The following is a 21,068-nucleotide window of genomic DNA, read 5'->3' as shown; positions in this document are numbered from 1 at the left end:
CGGAAATCTCGCGGTTTGGCCGCAGCAAAAACCGCGAGATCTCCGCCGGGAGAACCGCCGCGGTTTAAGCCGCGGCGGCTTTGAAGCGGTCCGGCCGCATGCTTTTCCGTTGCGGCCGGCTCTCCCATAGAGGAGAGCGCGGCCGTAACATAAATAAACAAAAAAACGACTGTAAACAGACATGCTGCTTCTTTTGAAACTGCGACGGCCGCAGCCGCGGTTTCAACCGGATTTACCGCAGCGGATTAGCCGTCCCGTGTGGACGAGGTTTCGGGGAAACCTCGTCCACATGGCTGGCTAATCCCGAGATTAGCGGCCGCGGGCGGTTTTGCCGCCGGCGGATCTGCTGCGGCAGAGCCGCGGCAAATCCGGCCCTGTGTGACCCCTGCCTTAGTTGTTAGGTGGAGTCTCCACAGATTGGACTTGGGTTTCTAGGTTGTGCTGGAAACCCGAGTCCAATCTGTGGAGACTCCACCTAACAACTTCAAGAATCTGCGAGATATGACAGGGCACCTACACAGGTCTTGATGGGTCAGAGTTCTTTAGGTGGTATGAAGGAGACCTACACAATATTAGACAGGTGGATTTAATGCTATGGCTGATTAGTATAAAGCAGGCACAGTTTGTCCATCAGATTGTTCTAGAAATGTTTATCTGAAACAATGACTCAACACTCGGGGTCTTCTGTAGACCGGTTATTAATCTTTGGGTCTTCGGGAGGATGTGGATGAAATGTACTGAAGGAATAAATTACACCCACATGCATTCCTGTCTGCGTCCTGGAGATCAGTGACTGACCCTGTGTCATTGACAGCGCTGTCGGCATCCAATATAAGGTTTCAAGCCCGTTACAATGCCACACTTTCCACTGATGTGCGCTGTTATATTTAATACAATGTGGAAGGTCTGATATGTTCAGTTGCACGGTATTTTTACTCTTAGTTCAGGAAGTGCAAAAGGCCGTGTTTCTCCACTTCACACCATCTGTCAGCGCTTGTTCCGAATGAAACGTAAGGAAAATTATCAAACTAAAAACTACCGAGCACTGAAAACAGATGTCTATATGAAAATATACAGAATGTCACATGTTTATATCATTATCCCCTTAGAGGAGGGGAACCGCACGTTCCTCTATGTTGTACCATCAAAGGCTTCTAAAATGACTGGGATGTGACAGAAATGTTAAAGGAGTTCTCTAAGCATTCAACAGAATGACCGCCTGTGGAAACCTATCTTAAGGGCTCATTCACACAGGCGTATTTACTCAGTGCTGGAAGCTCATTGGGCTATTCAGACCTGCGCTTTTCACGTAATACGGTCCACATGTCCTATTTTGGTTCGTATTACAGACCGAAATAGGCCATTGAAGTTGGCGGGAATGCATAACTATGCTGTGAATACGCATGATACATGTGTATTCACTATATAGTCATGCATGAAATCAATGGACCCGCTTGTGGTGTTTTCATTATGTGTGGATGAAAAATGTTAATATGCACACAGAAAAATACAAGCAGAGTCAGATACGCAGTCCGAAAAATCCCTGCATATTCATGGGCCGAAAACTGCATACACCCTTGTGAGTGAGCCCTAAGGCAGGAGAATGCAGCTCTAAACCGGAGGAGACGAGGATGCATGCGAGAAATGGAGGCTAATGCCAAAATGTTTGCTCCTGTAAGGCTTACCATTGAGTGTAACAGGAATGAAGAGTGTGGTGTTAGGCTCTGCCCCACTGTCAACAGCCCTGCCTCTTCCCCTTCCAGTTTACAGATGATGCACTCTTCCATCCTAGGAAAGGTTGCATGGGGCGCGGCCATTTAGTTGAATTCCTGAATTAACCCCTTTAAAGTGGATCTCTACATGTTTGAATTAAACTGTTGTGAAGCTGGGCCATCAAAGAAAGATATTAGGCCTTTTTTAGGTGCTGCTTGATACCACCACACACCTAACTAGTCACGACAGCATGTTCTCATCCCATTATTCTAATGCATCAAGTACTTTTACCACTTCCTTGTTTTCAGCACATATGAGGGTTCTCACACCCATTAAAATAGCTACAAGATTACTTGGCATAAGATCCCTCTTTTCAGGGTCCCGTAGCAGCCATATTGTCTTCCCCTATAGTACGAGGTCAAGGTTTCTTGTACAGATGTGCTTCGGGGATGTTATACAGCTGCCTCAATTCCCACATATAAAAATCTTGCAAATCTTGGCATTGTTGGCTTGCAGTGTGACCTGCTAAATGATCATTCTTGTCTTGCAGTAGTAGTGCGACTTGAAATAATGTATACTAGAACACATAGACAGGAAAGAGGTAGAAGTGATTAGAATATAGTGAATCTTACGGTGTGTCCATATGGGACATAATTTTTAACAGAACATAGTAACATAATTTGTAAGGCTGAAAAAAGACATATGTCCATCCAATTAATCCTGGAACCATCCAATGTTGATCCAGAAGAAGGCAAAAACCCTGTGAGGTAGAAGCCAATTTTCATTATATTACAATTTTTTTTCTCAAGTTCAAATCTGGGTATCTGAATATTCCCTGCCCATGTGCGTAACCTTACATTTATCAGTGTTAAACCTAATTTGCCACTTTTTGGCCCAAGCCCCCAACTTCTCCAGATCCATTTGTAATAGTATGCTCTCCTCTCTTGTGTTACTTTTCACATTTTATTATCATCTGCTATTAACTAAGGTCTAGAGCAGTGGTACCTATTACATATGGCTCTACAGCTGTTGCAAAGCTATAGCTATGGCTGTTACACATGCTGAGAGCCTTGAGTTTTGCATCAACCCTCTGGTGGTCTAGACTCAGAGTATACTCATGTACATCTGTAGAATATACCCTATTTTCTCCACTCAGTAAAGTTATTAAATGCGGTTGATGTATGTTTAGCTCTGTGGAGCAGTCAGCATTTTAAGTATGAACAAAGGCTTATGACCTTGTCGTTTTTCCTTTTATAGCTGCTTTTAGAACATCAAGATGCGATTTCTCCAGACCACAATGACGTTCTTCATGAGCTTCTTGAGGCTCTCGGTACTGTGCCTGACGTAGAGTCTTTTCTTGGTAAATTAAACTTGTTTTATTGCATTTTTTTATGCTTGTGGTTTGTTTTTTGTCATGTAGTTTCCTCTTTGATGTTCTGGGGGGACAAGATAAGTATAGATGACTATTACTAGCTATTTTTATCTGTCGTGTAAGCTAAAACAGTGAAGCCTCTTTTGAACGATAACCCAAGTTTACAGTGAAAAGCGGTCTTCTAAAGAAGAAAGCCAGTATGTATAGAACGTAAGGGAATCAAAAAGCGGTCACAAAAAACTGGTTTAGATCAGGGATGGTCTTCTTAATAAGAGGGCCTTTAGAAAAAGCTTACCTGTACATCGTATTATCTTACTACTATAAGGAATTCTAGTGTTTAATTCTTAGTCCACCTCAAACTAAATGTCATTAGGATGTGTTAAATTAAATAATAATTTGGAATTTTGAGTAGGTTTCCATCTCACTTCTGTCATCATATATTTTTTCCAATTCCGAACATTAAAATACGAGTAGCATGAATTATTGCTTCCTTGCGCTTCCCTCTTTTATTCTTGCCCTGAATGTTTGTTTACAGAGCACCTGGCCTGACCAAGGCAACCCCTGAGTTGGAACCTTGCCCTGAGATCACAGTGCCGATCAATAACAGATATTCAGGGCAAGAATGAGTACAGCAATAATAGGGTGGCAACAACTTGTGCTACCCAGCCTTTTAAGATCTCAATATGAAAAACATAATTGATGAACCGCGTGGCTCATCAGAGCTGTTAACCTTTTTTAAATGCCGCTGTCAGCGGCAATTAAATTCCCTGAACGATGTTCTGGGGTACCGTATGGCCTCCGCGATGAGATCGCAGGTAGCCGTGTGGGTGTCATGGCAGCCGGGGGCCTTCTGAAAGACCCCAGGGCTGTCATGGCAGAATGCCTATCCTGCCATTCCCGTGGGGTGGCTTGATAGACTGCCTGCCCAATAGCGGTATTATGTAATGCTATGGCTCTTACATCATACTGCAGAAGCGATCAAAGCAAGGCAAATTGTTGTCCTCTGTGGGTAAAAAAAAAAAGAAAAAGTAAAATTAAGAACAATAAAGTTTTTTACTAATTTATTTATATATTTTTTAAGTATTAACCCCTTAACGACCAATGACGTATAGGTACGTCATGGAGCGGCAGGGTATGTATGAAGAGAGGTTGCGTGGCAACCTCTCTTCATACAGTGCGGGCGTCGGCTGTTTATAACAGCTGACACCCGCGGGCAATAGCCGCGAGCGGCCGATCGCGGCTATTAACCATTTAAATGCCGCTGTCAATTCTGACAGCGGCATTTAAATCCCCCGAACGATGTTCGGGGGTCCCGCGCGGCCCCCCCGCGGTGAGATCGGGGGAGCCGTGCAGGTGTCATGGCAGCTGGGGGCCTAATGAAAGGCCCCAGGGCTGCCTTAACAGAATGCCTATCAAGCCATCCCCGTGGTGTGGCTTCATAGCCTGCCTGTCAAAAAGCAGTATGCTATAGCGTTACGTCATACTGCAGGAGCAATCAAAACATCACGTATTAAAGTCCCCCAGGGGGACTTCAAAGCAATGTAAAAAAAATAATCCATAAAGTTTTTTTTAATTGAAAAAAAAAAAAGTTGCAAAAGTTTAAATCACCCCCCTTTTGTCATATCTATTATTAAAAAATCTAAATAATAAATTAAAAATATGTATTTGATATCGCTGTGTCCGTAAAAGTCCAAACTATCAAAGTAGCACATTATTTTTTCCGCACGGTGAACGTCGTCCGGAAAAAAAAATAAAGAACGCCAGAAATACACTTTTTTAGTTACCCTGTCTCCCAGAAAAAACGCAATAAAAAGCGATCAAAAAGTCGTATGTACTCCAAATCGGTACTATCAGAAACTACAGAACATCCCGCAAAAAATGAGCCCTTGCTGAACTATGTCGACGGAAAAATAAAGTTATTGCGCGCACAAAATGACGGCAGAAAATAATTAAAAAAAATTAAATGTCTTTGAAAAAAAAAAGGAGTATAGTAAGAAAAAACCTATACAAGTTTGGTATCGTAGTAATCGTACTGACCCATAGATAAAAGTTATGTCTTTTTTTTTTGCTGTTTGTGCGCCGTCGAAACAAGACGCACTAAAAGATGGCGAAATGTCGTTTTTTTTTTCATTTTACTCCACTTAGAATTTTTTAAAAGTTTTTCAGTACATTATATGGAACTTTAAATAGCACCATTGAAAAATACAAATCGTCCCGCAAAAGACAAGCCCTCATACAGCGACGTTGATGGATAAATAAAGGAGTTACGATTTTTTTAAAGGGGGGAGGAAAAAACGAAAATGGAATTTAAAAAAGGGCTGCGTCATTAAGGGGTTAAAAGTTTAAAAAAAAAAAAAAAAAAGAAGAAAACCCTTCGGCCATATTTGTAATAAAAGAATCTAAATAATAAAACAAAAATACATATTTGGTATTGCTGTGTCTATAAAAGTCTGATCTATCAAAGTAACCCTTTTTTTTACCCCGGACGATGAACGTCGTCTGTAAAAAAATTTTTAAAAAAAAACGCATTTCTGGTGTTCTTTGTCACCCTGTCTCCAAGAAAAAATGCTATAAAAGCTATCAAAAAGTCGTATGCATTCCAAAATGGTACCAATGCAAACACCATGATGTTCCGCAAAAAATGAGCCTTCGCGCAACTATGTCAACGGAAAAATAAAAAAGCTGTTGCATGCAGGAGATGGTGGCAGAAAATAATTCTAAAAAATTAAATATCTTTGAAAAAAAATACAAGTAGTGCAGGGAAAAAAAACCCTATATGTTTGGTATCGTAGTAATCGTACTTACCCGTAGGATAAAGTCATCATGTCATTTTTGTTGCAGTTTGTGTGCTGTAGAGACAAGATGCACTGAAAGATGGCAGAATTTTGTTTTTTTTTTTCCATTCCTCTCTACTTAGAATTGTAGGATTAACCCCAAAATGGAAAAAAGCTTGGTCACTAAGGGGTTAAATGGATTCTATAACTATAAGCACGTCTTTAATCCCATGGAGCACATGTAATTGAATGGTGACCTTGGGGAATGTGGCAATTATTCTTGCAGCCTAATAGCCTGTACTGTTATGTGGACAAATTCCTAGTTTTGCATAAGGCTGTATGCTGTGTGAACATGTTGCACTTCCCGCTAAGCAGTCTGTGGGGAGGGGAATAGTAAAGCAGAAATCAATAACGCTCATCCTACTCTTGTAAAGAGAAAGTATAACGCTAGTTACTTTTCATGGCAGGTGAGGGAGCAGTTGACTCCAATGATCCCAACAAAGAGAATACACTTGGTCAAATGGCAAAAACGGAAATATCCCTCTCATTAACTAGCAAGTTTGACTTGCGGGAAGGAGAAGATAAAGACATGAAGAGCCTAATGATCAAGTAAGTCATGTAATATGTAATGAATGTTAACCAAGATCATACAAAAAGTTCTACGAGTTTGTCAGCCTGTGCGGTTGTACAGTTAAGGTTCTAACTCAGTTATTCACATGGGCGAGCGCTATATCGAGCCGAGAAACTTGGCCCAATATCGCGCCTGCCAACATTCATTTTCCGCACTGATGCGAGGTATTTTTTATTTTAAAAGCACCTCTATTTGCTTCTGTGAAATTATGATCCTCAGGCACGCGTATTATGCGCATCACGGGATAGCAAGTGTTTCCCATTGATTTCAGTGGGAAACATCATATCACACTTGCATGCATATCCCACAGCATACGAGTACCATGCAATGTCTTTTAAGGTCCCATTGGAAACAGGACCTGCGAGGGGGGAAAAAATCGCATTGTAAAGAAGTCCATTCAAAAGAATGGAGTTCATATTTGTGTGAGTTTTGGGTGTCCCGCAATGCACAAAACTGCGTGAGCTCCTCGCCTGTGTAATGTCACCATGTATTACGCACGTGTATGTCCTGTGCCTAACACGCGGTGAATAGATTCAATGAAGTAATGGATTTTCATTGATTCATGCACATCTGCGTGTGGACATCGCGTATCGATGCGCAGGAGGAATAAATTGCAACATGCTCTATTTCTTTGCGTATCATACGCAGCCCTAGTAGAGCATATGGACTGTTATGTGTACGAAGCTCCAGGAGACCCGCAGAGTTGTACGCATACGCCCATGTGAACGAGCCCTAACCCTTATAACATTTCATACTGTTCCCATATATGGGTTTGGAAGGGTGAAACATTTCTAAGCTGTTGCACATACTGTAAGGCTGGGCTCACACGGGGCGGATTCCCGGCGGAAATCTTGCGGTTTGGCCGCAAAAGTACTTAGCTGCAGGTTTTGAAGCGGCCTGGTCGCTTGCTCTTCCGCTGCGGCCGGCGCTCCCATAGAGGAGAGCACAGCCGCAGCGGAAGAAGTTAAAAAAAAAAAAAGAACATGCTGTGGCTGGCGAATCCGTGTGGACGAGGTTTCTGAGAAATCTCGTCCACATGGCTGGCTAATCCCGGGATTAGCGGCCGCAGGCGGATTTGCCGCGGCCAAATTCCGGACGGAATTTCTGCGGCAAATCCGCCCTGTGTGAACCCAGCCTTAGGGCTGTTTCACATGGAATGAATCGTTTCACATGGATTGAATGCTGAATGGTAATTCGCATTTAAAAAAATCAAACGATGGTCTGCCTATGTCAATCGAACATTGTGTGAAAAAAAACATTGAAATCAATTGGTTCTCTTCACTGTGTATTAGGTGTGCAAAAATTGCATGTGCAATATGCTGTGCAAATACGCTCATGTGAAGGAGCAATACCTACAGAGTCTATTTTGCTTCTGCTGCTCTAATCTTTGTTTTTACTTCTATGCCCAGACAATGTTCCAATGTAAGGCAGGGACAGTATATACAGGGGTCACAGCATCAGAAGGCGGACATCTGTAACTTCAGATATGCTACTTTATTCAAAGAATCCAGTCCAAATAACGTACTGTGTGTTGTGTATAAAAATAAGCAGGATATTTTTGTTTTTAGCATCCTCTTTGTGGTGACTTTGCTTAGAGCAACTACTGGATCTCTTTTGTAATGGGGCTTAGCTCAGTTTCGGCTGCATACTTTCCCATGTATCTGGAGCTGATGTTTCATAGCTAAAATAACTAAACAAACTACATGGGAACACAATCAAGGGCACGCACATTGCTCCGATTTTCTGACACTGTGACCAAATTAACACTCGCTTACACTCTAACATCATGTTCTTGGACTACTTGACTGGATAGATCTGTCCGTAAAAACATTCATGTGTGGTCTAGTATTTGCAAACAAAAGTACTTCATTTTCCCTATAAGTGTTCACTCCTGTATAATCGGTTACTGCTTGTATTTTGAACACAAAATACTTAAAGGGGATGTCCTACAAAATTAGGTTATTCCCTCTCCATAACTAACTGATCATTGGGGGTCCGACTGCTCAGATCACCGGACAATCAGGAGTACAAGGGTTGAGAGTAGAGATGAGCGAGTATACTCTCTAAGGTGCATTACTCGAGCGAGTAGTGCCTTAGCCGAGTATCTCCCCGCTCGTCTCTAAAGATTCGGGGGCCAGCGTGGGTGACAGGTGAGTTGCGGGGGGAGAGAGGGAGAGAGAGATCTCCCCTCCGTTCCTCCCCGCTCTCCCCTGCTGCTCCCTGCCCCCCGAATCTTTAGATACGAGCGGGGAGATACTCGACTAAGGCACTACTCGCTCGAGTAATGTGCCTTAGTGAGTATACTCGCTCATCTCTAGTTGAGAGTGTTCCCGAATAAATTGAATGATAGTTGCACATCCAAAGCATTCCATGCATTTCAGTGGCTATGCTCAAGCACTCCACTTTCTCAAGCGGTTCCACTGAAATGGATGGAGCTGTGATGCACATGTGGAACCATTGCTTCATTCATTTTGGGACACAGCTTCTACTGATTAGCAGAGGGTCCCATCAGTCGGACGGCAAATGATCAGCTACTTATTCCTTAATAGATGAAGGTCCTGAATGGGCAGGCCCCCTCCATAACCTCAGTATTCGCTAATTGAGTGTTTGGAAATTGGTTTTCTAAGCCCAATAACCCTTTCATAAAGATCAGTAGTAAACAGAACTGTGGGCACTGAAAGTATATGGCCAAAGCTTCCAAGTTTAGAAACTCAAGCTTAAGATGATTTCTGGAATTTACAAAAGTTGTCCAAACCTGTTCTTGTATTCTTATGCCTTTTATCTGGTACAGGTCTAGTATTTCTCCTGATATACACCATAGTGTCCCCATATATTCTCTATTATGTTCAGTGAATATTTTTCAAAATATACCTTCTTTTTTCCATTGCAGAACTAAGAAGTTAATAGTAGATGTTATTCGTGCACAGCCTGGAGAAAGACTTCTAGAAATCTTAGAAACGCCAGCCTCTGTGCCACAGGTAAAGACATTCACGTCATGTCTGTACCACATTATTAGTGATACTTACCTTCTACTTACCGTGTACATTAAATCTTACATTAGTAAGTTACTATTAATGTATATCTCAGTGTATAATCCTTCAGTCACTTGATGCAATGGTTGGATCATGTAATATAGTATAACATATGGTATATTAGGATTTAATCTATGGACAGAATCTTTTTTTTTACATCCAGGTATATCTATTATAAAATGGTGAAATGATCATCATTATTATTATTTATTTATTTTTTTTACATGTATTGGCTAACTACTTAGATGCCATGGTTACTATTGACTGCTACATCTAAGGGGTTGAATGGACGGATCAATGTTCTATCCAATTCTGGTCACTGCAGGAGAGTCTCAGCTGTATAACATAGCCAGCACCTATTGTATCTGGAGTTGGCTCAGCCACTGAGCTCGCTCTGCATACTCCCTGCAACGTCAGATGTTGGGAAGGACTAAAATGTCTTAATTCTATGTTACCAATAAGTTAGTTATTGGTGTAAATCAACCAAAATCCTCTTGTAACTGCGTGTCAGTTTATGGTGAACCGTTCATTAAGCGCTTCCCTGCACTTTGCTTCTAGGAAAATGAACACTTGAAGGTTATTGAGAAACGTGCCGCTCTTGATGCCAGGACACCAGATAAAATGAAGAGAAGTCAATCTGTTTTAGAAGACGGCCAGCTGCCCTTGGAACAAAAGAAAAGGAAAGTCCTTCGAAATCTCCGCACTTTAGAACAGGCTGGACTGGTGACAGAGGAAATGAAGTACCAAGAAATTATCAACGAGATTGCTAAGGTTCTGCAGTTTCCTTTCTAATGGATGTCCTTTGAATAATAATGAATAGCTTTCTGTGGTGGGCTCGGTGTATTCCAGTCCAACACTGATTGTTCAAGTGCATGTTGTATTCATATTTTAGTTTTTCGTATTGTTTTTTCCCACAGTACTTACCCCTTCACAGCTTATCTGCTATGACTGCAAAATAATGACATACGGTGTGGTCTACTCAGTAGGCTGGGAAAAGTTGAGAATATTTCAAAAGGATAGGTTGCTATATCGTCCTTATCGAAACCCACACAGGTCTATTAAAACCAAATAGAGATCACCGTTTAACCCTGTGGTAATCTCAGCTTGGTTCAGTAGAACCATCACAGGGCCCCCATGTGTATACAGTGTATTTGGGGGAATCAACCTCATGAGCGCAGTTTAATATAACTTGGTGAATAATGAGTGATTAAACATTGGCAATTTTATCTATGATGTTTCAAATATTTTGCAGAACATAATACATATTACTAGTGGTTTGAAATGACTGGAAGACATTATTTTAATTCATATATATCACCATATTTACATCCAAATGTTCACAATTATATCATCACACATCAGATCCAGTACTGTGGAATGTACATAAGTAGAGGCAGCTAATCAATATAATCGGTGGCTTAATAATGCTGCTACTTCTGCCGTGATGGCTTTAGCTCTTCTGATTAGTTGGCTTTTTTTGATTCGGCAGATTATCTCCAAAATTTGGGAATACATCCCAGAAATGTTCTGTCATTTATATTGGTGTCATGGTCAAGCTTCTTTGTGAGTTTCTGAGAAACCTAATTCATCCTCCATCTGATTCTTTCATATTTCTTTTCAAGGTTCTTCACGTTGTCTGTTGGCCATTCTTCTTCATAGAAGAAGTTTGTTATGTCATTTTCAATAGACTATAATGTGAGCTCAGCTCATTCATCATAATTTTTTTTCCATTTCTAATACTAATAATTTTTAAAAATTCAAATATTTTTTTTCTTGCTGTTATTTCCATCTTTCCTTTAGTTTACAATCCGTCCCCAGTGAGATTTCCAGGGTCCGGGACATTTCCTTGGTGCTTCTGTTTTCAAAAGAGTTAACGTTGCTAAGTTGTCTTCTGCTGTCTCTTATCTCTGTGACTTTGAGCCCAGAGACCCATCAGCTTCTACATCTGCATCAATTTTCCTTGTTATGGCACTAGAGGACAGTTTCTTAGATATAAACATAACATTAATTTTGGAGCATTGAAGAGATGTAGGTTGAGGAACCTCAGCAGACTGAATGTCTGAAACTATAGCAAATTATGCACGTTGATAACCCGAGCATGGATTTAGAAGTGGGGAATGTTTGTTTGGCAGAGGTTAATCAAGACTTTTTTGGGACATTGGAGACTCTTTCTATTTAGAATGCTGTGGAATATTAGGGAATTGGGATAGACTTTACACTGCCCAGGAGATTGAGAAGAGTTCTTTTTATGTAGGCTTATCCCTTCCTTTTCCTCCTGTCTATGCGTGGTGTCTTCCCATATAGCATCTGTACTTCTGGCTCTCCGGAGCCTTGTCCATGTCTTGTTCTCTTTTATATGGAGTTCTGTTGGTTTCTTTTTTCATCAAACCCCCATCACACTGGTCTCGCTTTTCACTGGCTGAAGAGGAAAAACATGAGACATCTTGTCACCTTTTACAAGCCTCAATGTCAAATGCTATCTGACTTGAGTGCAGCTATAAGGCATTCCAGTGATGGCAGAATTCCCTGGATTCTGAGTTCATTGTGTTCTGCATATTGGATGCAAATGCATCCTTGTGAATAAGCCCTTAATCTATATCTCATCATTTTACATTAATGACCAAGATAGTTTCCACTGAGGTCCTGTCCAGGAGTGTCATTTTCTAGATGGAAAACCCTCTTGTCAAGGGGCCATAACGAGGTGTGAACCAACAATTATAAGTAATTATTGTAATAAATGGTGCAATTACTGAGATGACCAGTTTTTTTCCATTGACTGTGTGTTTCAGCGTTCTCCTCAGGACTCATATGTTATGCACTTTTTTTTGCTTAACGATGACCTATACTTTTTTTTTAATGTGCAAAATAGTTATTTCTGCGTTTTTTTGCAATAGGTTTTATTAGCCTATTTAGTACATTTTTTCTGCTATGGAGCTAGGTGAATATGGGCCTGAGAAATTTGTCTACACCTCAGTGCATAACAGTAGAGAACGCTCCATCTAGATGCGTCTGCACCTCTTCTCTATAGAACTGATCTATTCCCGTATTAAACGTTTAAATTTTGTAAGAGGAGTTTGTATTATATATAATTTATTTTCAACAGCCCTGTGCCTCCTGTGTTCAACCCCCCTGGGTATTTTTTTCTCTCCCATCCTGCTCATATTCTGCCATTCCCGGGAGCTTGGAAGGAGAAGCCGATTTACAATACAGATAGTCCCCGACTTGCGAACATTCGACTTACGAATTTCGCAAGATACGAACTATCTGTCCTGCACAGTATAATGTAGTGCTATGGCATTACATCATACTGTGCAGGGACCGGACAGGCTTCTATCAAGCCTGATAGAAGCCTGTCCGATCAGATCGCGGTTGCTAGGCAGCCGGCGGCCTTCTGAAAGGCCCTAGGGCTGTCTATGCAGAGCGCCTATCAAGCCGTGCGCTTGATGAGCACTCTGCATAGGCAGCCCTGGGGCTTTCAGGAGGTCCCCGGCTGCCTAGCAACCACACAGCGTCGTGCGATCTCATCGTGGGACGCTGTGCAGGCCCCCTGAACGTCGGGTGCAGGCTGTTTCTTACAGCGGGCACCCGGCGGCAGCAGTTCCGACGAGCCGCGCCGCTCGTCAGAACTGTTAACACTTTAAATACCGCTGTCAGAGAGGTATTTTAAAGTGTTAACAGTTCCGACAGACGGCGCTGCTCGTCAAAACTGCTGCCGCCGGGTGCCCGCTGTAAGAAACAGCCTGCACCCGACGTTGTATGGAACGGGATCCACCCGCGATCCCCTCCATACAAACATTTGTTTGACTTGCGAACAAAATGGACTTGCGAACAGGTTCCTGGAACGGAACCTGTTCGCAAGTCAGGGACCACCTGTATTCTGCAGATGGCTTCTCCCCTCACAATGCATCGGCTCCATGCCAGACCAAATAGCACTGACTGACTCACTCAGTGCATCAGATGTGCACTGCTAATATGTCACATCCTGATGCACTGAGAGCCCTATGAGTGCATTGGCTCCAGCAGAGACTCTATAAAAATGGACCTATCACCATTTCAGCATAGCTTAATCACTTGCAGCCACACGATAGCAAAGCAGAGCTCATTCCAAAAGTTATTTTGTTATGGTGAACAAAGCCAACATACCTTGTCAAATAGACTTTCAAAATTTCCTGCGCTCTTTGCTAATAGTTCCCAAACTGTATGGTAGGCGGCCCTGGACCATCTCTGCTGACATCACTAAGCTGCACAACCCAATTCCTCTTTTAATAAAGTATGTGGATAACATGTCCTATGTCTTCTACAGGATGGTCCAAATCTTATACATGTGCCATGACCTTGGACTGGCGTAGCTCCTTTAGCCCTATTGTGGGCAGATTAGAATGAACCTACTGTGCATGCGGTGGACAGTAATCACAGCGTACGCACAAGATTTGGACAATCCCACTGATGATGTCGGAGATGGCATCCACCTCACTGATCAGGGCCAGGATATGTAGTGCAGTGAGGGCAGCAGACACAGTCTAGGCCCGCTCATTAGACCATCCGGGCACTATTAGCTTAGAGTGCGAGAAACTTTAAAACCCTATTCTACAAGCAATGCTGGTTTTGTTTACTGCAATACAAATAAGGTATAAGGAATAAGATGTTCCCTGTTGTTCCGTGGCTGTAAGTGTCTTATCCTCTTCGGAACTGGTTACAGGTTGTTTTTTTTTAGATTGACATCTGATGTTCTAAACTAATACAAACTCTATTTTCTTTTTCCATATCCTTGCAGGACATCCGTAACCAAAGGCGACATAGACAGAGGCGAAAAGCTGAACTTGTAAAGCTTCAGCAGACTCTCAATGCCCTCAACTCCAAGACTGCATTCTTTGAAGACCAGATAACTTATTACAACACATATATCAAGACTTGTCTGGACAACTTAACTAGGAAGTATGTTCTGCTTACAGATGTTCATTACATACTAATATAACAGCTTCCTAAAAGAAGGCAGAAGTGAGAGAAAAGAGAAAGACCCCCCCCGAAAACATAACGTGGATGGATAGAAAATCTAATAACATTCATACTATGAATACAGTTCAGACCTAGATATGCAGAATTTGGAATGCAAATAATAAAAAGTATTTTTATTTCAGGGTGAATGCACACCAACGGAAATTCTGTGGCGAGATTTCCCATTGGTTTATGCAATCCTATGTAAACAGCTGCGATTGGACCGTGTGAAAACTCGCATGGTAAACAAATCGCGGCATGTCCTATTTCTGTGCGAGCCTCTCAGAGGCCCGCATAGAAACGTCACCACTGACACGCCACCTCTGCTCTGCGTATGTGCGGCTGTGTGCCAGCTGGAACATCGCAGAACAGAGAGAAGACGCCGGAGTAGATGAGCCGCGGGTAACTGCAGAGCACAGGTCGCATCCCGTTGTGAGAATTCTTACAGCGGGATCCGACCCGGCCGTCTGCATTCACCCTTAAGCAGAGGCAAAAATTTGTGTACAGAAGTCTCAGCACTAAACTTTGAGTTTGGTGTCTCTGGTTGAAACCTAATCGAAAGTTAACCCTTTCCAATCCACTGTCTGACGTCTGAAGACACTATGATTTAAGGCTGTACAGGGATTCTCTTACTGTATATTGCCAGCCCCTCTGCTGTCTGAGCCTTTCCAACATGTCAGCTCATGCAGTACTGGCTTTAGCCAGCATATAGCGCTGTTGTATAACGGCAGAAAAAGAGTAAGCCCGCTAGGAAAACCAGGATACAAATTGGATTGGAAAGGGTTAAACCCTAATAATATTTTCGGCCTGCAATTCCACATTATTACCTGAGGTAGTTTGTCATATAAGCATACTTGCATCAAAGCAGCATCAAATGTATGTTTTAAATTCACTAATTCCCATTGACCTCAAGGGGCAGCCATTGATTTCCTCTGGGCCATTCTTTTGCCTAATTTTAGACAACAGTTGTTACAGTTTTTGACAACATGCAAAAGCACATCTTGACGTGTATAGAACTCTTTAAAACTAAAGTTGCTTTCAGCTGGCTGAGGTTTATGACAATCTATGGTCTGACAACTGTATCTGGAATACAGGCTGTTGTGAATTAGGTGATGTGCAGTCAAAGGGAACACAAAACTGCAAGGATTCTGAATCTACTTTACCACAGACATAAAATAACAAGTTTTTTTTTTTAACAATATTTTTATTGATTTTTTTTTTACTATTTGTAACAGGCATAACAAAACTATATTCAAGTACAACAAATGAATCCATACATTCTTATGTTTCATTGCTTGAATTAAAACAAATCAAACAATTCGAATATAAAAAATAAGTACAAGTAAAAATCAACTGGTCAAGTTATGATTTCTCGTATTTTTTATTCAGTATGGCATTGGATAGAATTTCAGATTGGTATTTGTAAAACTAGAACAAACTGTGACATTTTGATCCTATGTAGTGTATTTATAATTCTGAAATATTTTGCAGGAATTCAAGGCGTTCTATAAAAGTAGATGGGAAAGGAGAAGAGAAAGGCAGCAAGAAAATGAAACAATCCACCCTTAAATACACAGCAGCAAGACTACATGAGAAGGGCGTCATTCTGGAAATAGAAGGCCTGCAGACCAATCAGTGAGTAAATACAATACTAGTACCCCTCAGTGTCAAGAAATGCCACTCTGGATCCAGTATACATACTTAGAATTTTTTGAGTTGAAGTATATTCATGTTGAAATAAAAGACATACCATGACAATCTGATCCACAGTTTTGATCGCTCCTTGCATGTCGGGGTCTATGAAAGATTAAACTATATTAAAAAGAAAGAAAACAGAACTAAAAGTTGGAGGCTGTCTACACCTACACATTTGTTTTTCTAATCCATGTGTTTTTGGAAATACATAGTTGAGAATGATGGGAGTAAATTAAACATTCACAAATGTATTTTCTTTCAGATTCAAAAATGTTCTCTTCGACATCACACCCGGAGACGAAGTTGGTGATTTTGAAGTGAAGGCAAAGTTTCTTGGGGTGGAGATGGAAAAGGTCCAGCTTCACTTTCAGGTATGAGATATATAAAGAATGTATAAACATAAATTGGCAAGCTAAAAAATGTTAGTTAAGGACAAGTATCTGTGAGTAGCCGGTCTTCTCAAACAAGTAATCCAAAAGAACTTGGCCTGGATACTTTTCTTGATTGCAACAGTATTACATGTTAAAGTCACTGATTACTTCAGAAAGGTTGTTGATCCATGGATTATTCTGATTACCTGATTAGAATTGGGAAGGAATGTTTTTCCCTCAAAATGAGGAAAATTGGCTTCTACTTCATGTTTTTTTTTTTCACCTTCCTCTGGATCAACATTGCAGGTTAATAGGCTGAACTGGATGGACATATGTTTTTTTCCAGCCTGACGTACTACGGTATGTTCCAGGGGTGTAGCTATAGGGGATCCAAAGGATGCGATTGCATCGGGGCCCAGTAGCCTTAGGGGGGCCCATAAGGCCTCTCTTCTACATATAGGAAGCCCAGTACTATGAAAAAAGCATTATAGTTGGGGGCCCTGATACAGATTTTGCATTGGGGCCCAGGAGCTTCAAGTTATGCCTCTGCTATGTTCCATAGCTCCCATAGACTTGAATGGAGAGCGCGCACAGATACATCATTCAGCCGCAGCCACATCACCTGGGGTCAATGAATCAGGGATATGTCATGAATAGCTCAGATGTCTTCATTACATAAAAACAGCCCATCTGAGCATCATCGCATTACATGTTTGACTTCATATAGCTCAGCTTTTATGTCCAAGGAATACTGGTAAATGTATTTTTAATGGGGTTTTCTGGTACTTAACTATTGATGACTAGAGAAGAGCGAGCACCAAAATGCTCGGGTGCTCGTTACTCGGGACGAACTTTTCGCGATGCTCGAGGGTTCGTTTCGAGTAACGAACCCCATTGAAGTCAATGGGCGACCCGAGCATTTTTGTATATCGCCGATGCTCGCTAAGGTTTTCATTTGTGAAAATCTGGGCAATTCAAGAAAGTGATGGGAACGACACAGAAACGGATAGGGCAGGCGAGGGGCTACATGTTGGGCTGCATCTCAAGTTCACAGGTCCCACTATTAAGCCACAATAGCGGCAAGAGTGCCCCCCCACCCCCCCACTGTCAGCATAAAGATCGTTCTCCTCTGCCATAGCTGTAACAGCTGTGGCAGAGAAGAACGATGTTAGCCCATTGAATTCAATGGAGCCGGCAATACAGCAGGTTCCACTGAAAGCAATGGGCTGCCGGCGATCGCAGGATGAATTGTCGGGAAGGGCTTAAATATAGAAGCCTTTCCCTGCAATTCATCCAGAAATGTGTAAAAATAAAAATATATACCGTATATACCGGCGTATAAGGCGACGGGGCGTATAAGACGACCCCCCAACTGTCACCTTATACGCCGGGAATACAGCGGAGCAAAGAATAAAAATCATTACTCACTTCTTCTGACGTTCTGCGGCGCTGCTGCAGGCTGTCGCTCCCTCCTGGTCCCCGGCAGAGCATTGCTTTCTGGACACAGGGCTTGAAATCCCTGCCTCCAGAAAACGCACGTGCCTTCAGCCAATCACAGCCATTTAAAGGAGATGTCCCGCGCCGAAACGGGTTTTTTTTTTTTTAAACCCCCCCCCCGTTCGGCGCGAGACAACCCCGATGCAGGGGTTAAAAAACCCACCCGCACAGCGCTTACCTGAATCCCGGCGGTCCGGCGTCTTCATACTCACCTGCTGAAGATGGCCGCCGGGATCCTCTGTCTTCATGGACCGCAGGGCTTCTGTGCGGTCCATTGCCAATTCCAGCCTCCTGATTGGCTGGAATCGGCACGTGACGGGGCGGAGCTACACGGAGCTACACGGAGCCCCATAGAGAAGAGGAGAAGACCCGGACTGCGTAAGCGCGGCTAATTTGGCCATCGGAGGGCGAAAATTAGTCGGCACCATGGAGACGAGGACGCCAGCAACGGAGCAGGTAAGTATAAAACTTTTTATAACTTCTGTATGGCTCATAATTAATGCACAATGTACATTACAAAGTGCATTATTATGGCCATACAGAAGTGTATAGACCCACTTGCTGCCTCGGGACATCTCCTTTAATGACATCATTGGTGGTATAGGGCTTGAACGTTGCAGGGGGAAGTTGTAATGCCTTCCCTGTCTTTCTATTGGCCAGAAAAGCGTGCAAATTTCTCAGGGAAGAAAATGAAAGTAACCCGAACATCGCGTGGTACTCGTTACGAGTAACGAGCATCTCGAACACCCTAATACTCGAACGAGTATCAAGCTCGGACGAGTATGCTCGCTCATCTCTATTGATGACCTATCCTCAGGACATAAATATATAATTGCCAGGAATTCACCACTCAGCCAATCATATAGGCTGTGAAGTCTTCTCAGACATGTGATGTCATGTTCATCAGTCATATGGCCTAAGAGCAAGTCAGTCTCTTTCAAGTGAATGGGACTGAGCTCCAACACAAGGCAAAGCAGTTATACAATTGATGTTGAGTGCCGCTGTCATTTTAATAAGCTATTTGGTGGGGATCCCAAGCGGCAGATCCCCTGTTGATTTAACTATTGATGACCTAACCCTTTAAAACCATCTCTTCTATATTGAATAACCCCTATTTCTGTATTTTAGGACCTACTACAAATGCAGTATGACGGTGTTGCTGTGATGAAGATATTCGACAAGGCAAAAGTCAATGTGAATCTCCTCATATTTCTTCTAAACAGGAAATTCTATGGAAAATAATATAAATTAATTTAGGTGAATACGGGGAACGCTTGGGTTAAATCAATATCAGAATTATTTTTTGTAACTTTTTTTAATTTAATATATTAATTCAAGCTCTTTTGAGAACAAATTCTATTTGAACTGCAAAAAAAAAAATTTAGTAAGTAACCAAAATTTCTAAGCTGATTGTATTAAGGTGCCTTTAACCCCTTCAATGACAGGGGAATCCAGGCTCCCCTGAGCATTGACATGTTTTAACCCTTCCCATACTGAAAGGAGTTTGCAGTGCATAGTTGCCCTTTTGCATCTATAAGCACTGCACATGTTACAGGTAATTTGATTTTATTTTGGGACACACAGGTTAATTTAAATGCTTTCAATTTTACTAGATTTCTAAATTCACTGAGCAATTAAAATACACTCTAAAATGTATCTATTTTTAATATAGTGATCAATCCAAGAAACAGAAATGCAAAAATTGTATATGGGTTTAAGTAAGGAAAAGTACATATTATCGTTTCTAGTGTTATTACGCTCACAGTAGGGCTGAATGAAAATTTTCAATCTAACGTGACAAACCAGATTTTAAAAAAATAATAATAAAAATACAAAAAAATTGTTAGTGCCGATGGCTGTCAAGTAACATTGCAAAGGTGAAGTTTTGGGGAATTTTGTAATGTTTTTTTTTTCTTATTAGTAACACATAATTTATAAATGGCAAGAGAATATTTACTGTAAACATTGCATGAACCTGACTTCTGAATTAATGCACTACTGCCTATATTGACCCTCGTATTCTGCTCTCTTCGGTCAGACTGAATGGCAGTCGGGAACCTGGGTGATGATAGCTGTTTTAGTTTCAGAGGTTTAGCCATCTCAGTGCTGTAGTATGTGTCTTGGAAGAAAAAGCAGTGCATTCTGGTACATTGCATTCTTTTCCATCACTGAACTGGCTACACAATTTTTGGTTTGTGCCTTTTTATATGTCAACTGCTCTGTCTTTGTAATTTTCTTTATTTTTTTAATACAATAAAATTCATTGTTTCATTAAAAAGAGATTATATGTAAAGTTTCAGTTGTTTGTGCTTTCTTTTGTGGAAATCTGTGGGTAACGGTGAATCGAACAATGCATACACTTGGAACAGAATTCCTGGATTCAATTGCTTATAACATAACAACACATTATTATTTTTTATTTTGAAGCACCATTAATTCCAAGGTGCTCTACATATTAAACCCTCATTCTTATATCCTCTAGGACTAGGCAATCAGTAGTTGATCGGTGGGGATCGGACACTCCGCATCTTAGCTGATTAAAAGAGCCAGGGCACTCGGGTGATTGCTGCGGCATCTTCTCAGGCATCTGAGGTCTTGTTCATTGATCCCATGCCATGGCCTGAGAGGGGCTCCATCCCATTCAAGTGAATGGGATTGAGCTGCATTACCAGGCATAGTCAGTATATACAATGTACAACACTGTACTTGGTATGGACTGAAATTACTGTGATGCTCATTGGAGTGCTTGTGTCATCTTCATCGGCTGATCGGTGGGGATCCCAAGCGATGGACCTCTGCCAATTAACTATTGATCACCTCTCCTGAGGATAGGTCATTAATACTTTTGTGATACAAAAAGCTTTTCATAGATTACGCTAAAATCGCGCCGGATTTGTGCGTTTCGAGACGCACAAATATGAACCCCGTTCTTTTGAATGGGGTCATACACATGAGTGATATTTCCCTGCATGGCACCGCGATGCGATT

At 41.7% G+C, this 21,068-nt stretch overlaps 1 protein-coding gene across 3 annotated transcripts in view; it reads left to right on the top strand.

Annotated features, from left to right (window-relative positions):
* The window catches only part of IQGAP2 (IQ motif containing GTPase activating protein 2), a 297,963-nt gene extending 277,590 nt beyond the window's left edge, over positions 1-20,373 (top strand). For all 3 annotated transcript variants that reach the window (XM_066602868.1, XM_066602867.1, XM_066602870.1), the window contains 8 exons: positions 2,971-3,073; positions 6,327-6,468; positions 9,381-9,468; positions 10,081-10,293; positions 14,297-14,457; positions 16,009-16,152; positions 16,475-16,583; positions 19,209-20,373. In XM_066602868.1, coding sequence (XP_066458965.1) covers positions 2,971-3,073; positions 6,327-6,468; positions 9,381-9,468; positions 10,081-10,293; positions 14,297-14,457; positions 16,009-16,152; positions 16,475-16,583; positions 19,209-19,322 — 1,074 coding nt within the window. In that variant the 3' untranslated portion in view covers positions 19,323-20,373. The remainder of the gene's footprint in view (positions 1-2,970; positions 3,074-6,326; positions 6,469-9,380; positions 9,469-10,080; positions 10,294-14,296; positions 14,458-16,008; positions 16,153-16,474; positions 16,584-19,208) is intronic.
* The last annotated feature ends 695 nt before the right edge of the window (positions 20,374-21,068 follow it).

This window comes from Eleutherodactylus coqui, chromosome 5 (genome assembly GCF_035609145.1).
Source record: "Eleutherodactylus coqui strain aEleCoq1 chromosome 5, aEleCoq1.hap1, whole genome shotgun sequence".
Classification (NCBI taxonomy): domain Eukaryota; kingdom Metazoa; phylum Chordata; class Amphibia; order Anura; family Eleutherodactylidae; genus Eleutherodactylus; species Eleutherodactylus coqui.
This window is presented reverse-complemented; position numbering and strand designations above follow the sequence as displayed.